Here is a 7,675-nt window from a genome sequence, read left to right as displayed (position 1 = left end):
TATTGATTTATACATTATCATATATATTTATCGGTACGATTTTGTACACTTCTAAATTAAATTGTGATTTTTTACTCCATTAGTTATAATATGAAACGAATTTGTGTATGTGAGTCTTTTCAATATCCTAAACGAAACACTAACCGAAAACTACGATGAATCACTACCGAAAAAATTAATTTCATATTTTTAATACACCAAGAAAATATAATTCTTGTATATAGTAGTATATTTGATCGACGAAAATTCAACATTTCACTATTTTGGAGTGGAAGAAAACTCAAAAAAATAATTTTTTTAGAGAGAAATCAGATAATTCAGGATAGAACTGATTATTTTTTGACATAGAATAAATATAAGAAAATTGTTAAGTTAATGATCTAATTGATACTTTCTTTTTTTTAATTTTATGTAAAATGTAAAAATTTATTACATAGAGCAAAAATAAATTATTTTAATTAGGTATAAAATCTAAATAAATTTAACTATATAAAATTATAATTATTAAAAGTACAAGTTTGAAAAAATTAAGGGTGGGGATCGGCATAAGACCATGGAAAAGTGGACAATATGGAAGTGTGGGGGACCACATCAACTATTTGGAAAAGGTAAACACAACATTTTATTACGATTAAGAATTTTTTTTTGAAAAGTGATTTAATAGATTTGACAATTCACTGCAATTTTTTCCCTCGATTACCGTGATTACCGTGTAAAACGTAAGAAATTCTTACATTTTTTTTTTATAAAACGTAAGAATTTCTTACGTTTTACAAAAAAATAGTGTAAAATGTAGGAAATTCTTACGTTTTTCAAAAAGTCAATTCCGTTAGTTGACCGTTACAAAAAAAGTGAAAAACATAATAAATTATTACGTTTAACCTATTTTGGTAACTTTTTAAATAGATGGCCTATTTTGATCACTTTTTTACTTCTGTGGCTTATTTTGGTTCCAGGTTCTGAAAAAGCTGACATTATCATTTGTCTTACCATTTTAGGAGTAAGAACTTGTCGCGAAGATGAGTTCTCAGCAGTGAAACGATTTGTCCCAGCTTGAAAAGCATTAACCTTACGATTTTGAGTGCGTGTGAGACAACTCTTTGATAATGTGTCTTTGTTGTTTGCAATAATTACAAAACTTCCTGCCACAATTGCTAGCAATATGACCATATCCTTTGCAACTGTAGCATTGAGTTCTAGTCATATCCCTACCCTTTCCTTTACCTTGGGCAGCAAATGCAACAACAATATCATCAACTTGCTTGAAAGCATTTTGTTTGACAAAACATTGCTCTTCACGGAGTAATTCCCTAAAACAAACATCCAAGGAGGGAGATGGGTCACGATTCATCAAGTGGGAGCGAACACTCTCAAACTCAGAGCGTAACTTCATCAAAAATTGATCTCGCTTGCTTTGCTCATGAACTTGTTGAATTACAGAGAGAGATTCAGCAGGTATTTTGGCATAAACAATATTTGTAAATTGAGCCCATAAGTTCTGAAATCCAGAAAAATAATCTTGAACAAAAAGACCTCCTTGAGAGTAATTAGCAATTTCATACTCTAAGTGAAAGCGTCGAGCACTATTATCTTGGTTGTAAACCCTTTGTAAATAATCCCACATGGCTTTAGCTGTCTTGTAAGGCCTGAGATTAAGAACAATCAGAGGGTCAATTGACTCTAAAAGCCATGTCATCACCTGAGCATCTTTAATCTTTCAGTCACCTAACTTTGTAGTATCAGTAGAAGCAGGATCGGCTCCATCTATATGGCCCCATAGTTCTTTTCCAGTGACAAATAACTGAGACTGAAACTCCCATGACGAAAAATTCTTTCGATTGAAACGAACACTGAATGATTCAAACTGATATGAAGTCATATTTATGAAAACTAGAAACACTGACTCAAAAAGAATAACCAAAATGACCAAGATCAAAGTCCAAGGTGTTAATTGCCGAGGAACAATCAACAAAAACTGAAATTTTTCAAAAAGACTGAAAGGAACCACAAATGAACTCTATGAAACAAGACAGCCAAGAGAAGGCTCTGATACCATGTCAATTTTCTGCTGAATGCTCTCAATATTGAGAGTTTTTCCATTAAATATAAAGTATCGAAGATTACATCCCTAACGATCCGTCTTCCTATCCCTAAAGATCATTTTTATCCCTCTAAATCCGCTATTCTATCCCACTAAATCTGCTCTACTATAGCCACTATTATTCTCTTTAATTACTAAATCAAATCTATGTAATTACACTAATAAACAACAATATATAGATAAATTAATATATACAATATTTACATCATGCTAAGATTATCCCATTTTATGTTTCCTATGTTGACCAATTTCTGAATTAGGGTAATTTTGTTTCACCAGGGTTCGTTTGATCTTAGTTGAATACCAACCATCAGTTTACTACCCTAATAATAAGATGAACAAACTCATAGAGCAACTTATCAGCTCTGACCGATAAAGTTAAATTCGTCAGGATATGTATAGCATGCTATAAATCTAGTTACTACCCTAATAATAAGATGAACAAACTCATAGAGCAACTTATCAGCTCTGACCGATAAAGTTAAATTCGTCAGGATATGTATAGCATGCTATAAATCTAGTCTATGGACACGAGGTTTTGAGTTGGCTTAGTGAAATGGTTGATGGATGTATATCGAACGACTTGATTCTAAGAGTTGTTGATATCTTCATTAAGGATAGTTAGTGGTTGATAATGTGATACTTAATGTAAAGCAATTCAAGTGTTTATGAAGATGATATATACTATCATTTATACATGTATGTATTGGGTGATATTCCTCAAAGGGATTGTAAGGATGTCAAGTTCTAAACAATTTAGTCGAAATAAGCAGTAAAAAGTGGGACAATTTTCTAGATTTTCTGATTAATAACTGAATTGCAAAAACAAAAATACAACGAACTGAACCATTAAAATGACGTAAGCAACTAATCTAAGGGGCCTCCATTGATAGCTTGGATCAGCAGAATGAGAAGAGATAGAAATTAGAGTGAGAAGGAGAGAGGAGGAGATTCTGGAAGAAGGAAGAGAGGTGAGAAAAGTACCGATAATTTCTGAATAGTCTCTCTCCTCAAGTTGGTTAGAACTTATAACAAACATGTGCTGTGCTGGCTGACTTGGCAAAATCTAAGCCCTTGCGACCTTTTTAATTAAAACTATTCCTGGCCGTTCATTTTAATTTGTTGACATAGTGTGTTATTCACTATACAGATCATCACAAAGGAATTAATATTGAACAGTATAGACTCGCTCCTACTGTCAATGTGAAATTCTCAGTTTGGCTATAGGAAGGAAAGTTTGTGAAATGTGCATTCTCTCAGTGGTTTTGTTGGTTTTGTTAAACATCTCCGTCAGTTTCTCTGGCAAAGAAATTTTCAAAGAGAAAGAAGGTTAATGGCTAGTGTGTATTCTGTATGCTTCTGAGAAACCTTTTGCTGTCCAACAGTAAGAACTATCAGGCCACTGGATATATGCAATCAACTGTTTACGTCACAAGTTGATTGCCTTTTGAGAATAAGGTTAGGGACTTGAGAGCATCTTCTGAGAAACTACAAACAACAACATACCTAGTATATTCCCACCAAGTGTGGTCTGGAGAGGGTAAGTGTACGCAGTCCATACAACTACCTCAGAGGTGAGATAGAGAAGTTGTTTCCGATAGACCCCCAGCCCAAGATAAAACAGTCTAGAAAAAGATATTAAAGGGACAGGAGGCAATAGGAATTACCACACCCAATAATAACATTAACAAGACGCACCAAGTAATACGATAAATGATAACACACTCAGAAATAATACTAGTGCTATAGCTTCTAACATGGCTAACAAAACAAAGTCCTCCTACCTACTAGTAATAACGCACTCCTTCCTACTATCCTTCTACCCTAATTTGCCTCCTCCACACCTTCCTATCTAGGGTCATGTCCTCGGTAAGTTGAAACTGCTCCATGTCATGAATTGAAAAGCACCCAAGGGAGTAGTCCAGTGGTTAATGAAGTTGGTGCAAACCATTAAGTTTAGACTTCAGATTGCGCCAAACATAAAAAGATATTAAAAGAAAAAGAAGAAGAAACACTAGCTGGTTTCTCCAATCTGCCTAAACTTTGGTGGACAGAGTTACCCGATGCCTATGATCGTGGGCTTGTGGCAGTAGCAGATATTAAGAGGAATAGTCAGAAGTGTGCGCAAGCTGGCGCAAACACCACAATCACCACCATCAAGGAAAAAAAAAAAGAAAATACGAGATTTAAGATGCTCTTGATGAAAGGCACTCATCTCTCCGAGTATTCTTAGGACACATCCAAAAGTTCTTACCAGTAGCCAAATCTTAATGGAAAAATAGTTAAAATTTACTGATACATAAGCTTTTGGCTGATCTGGCAGCTTACTATTGCCTAACCCCAATTTTTAGAAAAATGCAATTGAACCTTGAAATACTCGACTCGTTGCAAGTTCCCCTCAATTTGAAAATTCTCAATTCCTGGACAATTACTCATGTGAATTGCATGGCAGAGTCTCTAACTTCTTCAATGAAACGCTATATTCATTCTTCTTGAAGTTTTTTTAAGTCTTTCTCGTGCAAATATTCTAATTCTTTATCTTCCCATGTCCTTTTCTTACATAACAATTTATTCTGTTGACTTATTCAAGAAATGTTAAAGTTTATCGGCTTGTTTTATTGCCTTTTATGATTTTTATCTGTGTAAGTATTTGAATATCCTCAACTGAATTTACTTCCAGGTACAGTGCAGACCTTACCAGAACTTAGGTAATCTGTCCCATCACAATTTTGCAGCTGTCTTGCCTGGCGACTCAGTTCCAGGAATTGTTGTTGCAAATGGAGTTATAAATTTCTTGAACATCTACAATTCATTACTGGTTGTCAGGCTTGTTTTAACCTGGTTCCCAAATGCTCCTCCTGCCATTGTCAGTCCCCTCAGGTATGCTTTAGAGTTCAACAATGTCTATCATTCGAATGACCTGCTTTATAATCAATTAAAGCAATGACAACTTTGCATACTAGAGACATATATGCTGAGGAAATAATAAGAAAAGACAGTTATAACCAAATTTCTGTTGGTATATCGGGTGTGTTTTTCCTCACTTTAATTCACAAATCCTTTTATTGTTATTCAATATGTTACTTTTGAGACAATATCAGCATGTGTTTGTCTTTTGTTTGTGTGTACTTCTTTCTTGCCCAGTGAAAGTGGCAAGAGTATTAACTTAAACAAGCAAATCAACTGCATTAGCAAAGCTGTTGATCTGCTTCCTTGTTATAATATTATTGTTTGACATCATGGGAAGTATTTAGAAAAGCTGAGTTGTGTATTCTTCTCATGTGTTTTGAAAATTTGAGCATCCATGCAGGTTATAATGTGTGGATAGTTTAGTTTTCAGGACTTGATTTCCTTTTTTATTCTAATTTTATCTGAACGAAAACCACTTAGAGAACCTGGTGTCAGTTAGCTGAGTATTGCAGAGTCAAATTACTTATATATATATATGGCTCAATTGTGTGTGAAATGCATACATTGCTGAAAATGTTGTATTCCTTTTCAGCACTCTATGTGACCCGTACTTGAACATATTCCGTGGGATTATTCCACCACTTGGAGGGACTCTGGATCTTTCGCCCATATTGGCATTTCTTGTTTTGAATGCCTTCACCAGCACTGCATCTGCACTTCCTGCTGAACTTCCGTCCACAACTGTGAGAGCATCATCAGATACTTCACCTCGTCCACCATTATTTCATCTTACTACATCGCAGAAAAAATGGATGAGGAGACTTGCTGGAAACAAGGCAAAGACTGCTGATGGTGAAAGTTGAGCCAGTTTCTGCTCATCATTGATGTATTCACCAAATGCTCAAGTGTAAGCCATTCTCTGTTGACACTACTGTTTGACATATAAATGAACCGCTTTTGTACTACAAATTGAATTTATTTTTTTTCGTGTAAACCTGAAAGCTTTTCATCACTCTATCATGTAAAGAATTTCATCAGTTCAGTAGCGCTTCTATATCTAAAAGAAGGATATACTAATAAGTAATAATCTTTGACTCTTCTCTCTTCCTTTTCGATAGAAGGTAATATTAAATTATTTCGCTATCATGTGAATATATATTTTTGTGGGGGCCTCGATAACCTAGTAGATGACATGAATCGCCTCGTTTACAGGCATACATCGTCATCCCAATTCCTTTTGGTTACATCCTGTCTAGTGAATGCAATGTGAATCTGGTTGTATTCATATTTATAAACTGCAACTGGTATAGTTTTATACCAAGGATGTGGCAATGGTCAATGAAGCTGTTATAGATCAAACGGGAGAGCCCATACCAAAAGACTAGTCTGATAGGTGGGAGAACCCATTAACGTTTCTCTATTTATCCGATGAAGGACAATTGGCACATAACAGAAGCTGGTGAAATTGGAGCTCTATTTAGCCCCAGCAAAAACCAAAAAGAATATTTTCCCACTAATGCTTTGTAGAAATAGAGAGAATCAGATGCCAAACTACACGCACCACTTGCATGGCATATATATCTAATTGCCTTCTTTATATCCATACACCACACAATATTGATCAAAAGGAGCTGCCTTATCTTCCAAAAGAATATCAACTTTTTCACTTTCTGGAAATATATCCTCAATGAAAATCTTTTTTCCCTAGAGGGGTCACTCTTTTTTCTTCATTCTTTTTTGGGGAACTTACTAAAAGAGTAAACTTTTGAGGCAAGGGTAACAAAGGATGGGAATTCACTAGAGAAAAAAACTATATTCAATGGAGCAGGAGGAATCTTTAAGCAGGAGAGGCAATTTTCCTACAACTGATAAGAGGCTTTTGGCCATAGGCATTGGACTTGTGGCTGTCATCTCTCCTCTATACATTGACAGTAGAAAAAAAGCTAGTGAATCCCAGCTTGAAGAACAAACCATAAACTTCTTTCCCTATCTTCCACTGCTCTTGTTGATCACCCTCATCATGAGCATAAGTATTTCTCATCAACTGGCCTGGTTCTCATCGTATGATCACAGGCTTATAGCTATAGGTCTTACGCTTGTTGCCATACTCTCACCTCTGTACATCGACAGGAGAAAGTTAGTCGATCCAGAGCTTGAAGAGCAATCACTTGGTATCTCTTCTTACTTGCCATTGCTCATGTTGTTTCTCATCATAGCCATTGCTATGTCATGCTACTTGGACCAGAGCTTTACCAGGTTCGACCCTTATTGGATTCACAGGGTTGGTGGTTCTTCCATTGGGATTCTCATTCTTCTCCTTGTTCTTGCATTTGTTTTGAAGTTTAAAGCTCCCTAGCATAAATAAACCAAGGGGCTAAAATACATGTACCTTGTATGCTTCTGTTATACTGTTCATGCATCAACGAACATTTAAGTAAAACCAACTCAAAAGACTTGATTCACCAATCCTGTTCTTCACTGCAAGGAAACGACCAATCATGTATTTGATGGTTTTACATCCATCGATAATTTATGAGCATATTTTTTATAAATGATCTTTGATATTTTCATCGATATGAATGAAAGATTAATTACTAAAATTAATCATCTCATTTATAATTTCTTAAGTGCCGAACAAAATGAAAAGTCCTACTAAAATGAGAC

At 35.2% G+C, this 7,675-nt stretch overlaps 2 protein-coding genes across 2 annotated transcripts in view; both read left to right on the top strand.

Annotated features, from left to right (window-relative positions):
- Nucleotides 1-6,111, top strand: part of LOC107863723 (ylmG homolog protein 2, chloroplastic) — a 14,981-nt gene extending 8,870 nt beyond the window's left edge. The window contains exons 2-3 of the mRNA XM_016709822.2: nt 4,782-4,981; nt 5,604-6,111. Coding sequence (XP_016565308.2) covers nt 4,782-4,981; nt 5,604-5,874 — 471 coding nt within the window. The 3' untranslated portion in view covers nt 5,875-6,111. The remainder of the gene's footprint in view (nt 1-4,781; nt 4,982-5,603) is intronic.
- A 146-nt stretch (nt 6,112-6,257) lies between these two features.
- LOC124899306 lies at nt 6,258-7,563 on the top strand. Its single transcript, XM_047413692.1, has one exon. The coding sequence runs from the start codon at nt 6,831-6,833 to the stop codon at nt 7,365-7,367; it is 537 nt and encodes a 178-aa protein (XP_047269648.1). The 5' UTR covers nt 6,258-6,830; the 3' UTR covers nt 7,368-7,563.
- The last annotated feature ends 112 nt before the right edge of the window (nt 7,564-7,675 follow it).

Source organism: Capsicum annuum, chromosome 1, assembly GCF_002878395.1.
Source record: "Capsicum annuum cultivar UCD-10X-F1 chromosome 1, UCD10Xv1.1, whole genome shotgun sequence".
NCBI lineage: Eukaryota > Viridiplantae > Streptophyta > Magnoliopsida > Solanales > Solanaceae > Capsicum > Capsicum annuum.
Note: the sequence above shows the minus strand (reverse complement) of the source record. Positions and strands in the feature narration are given on the sequence as shown.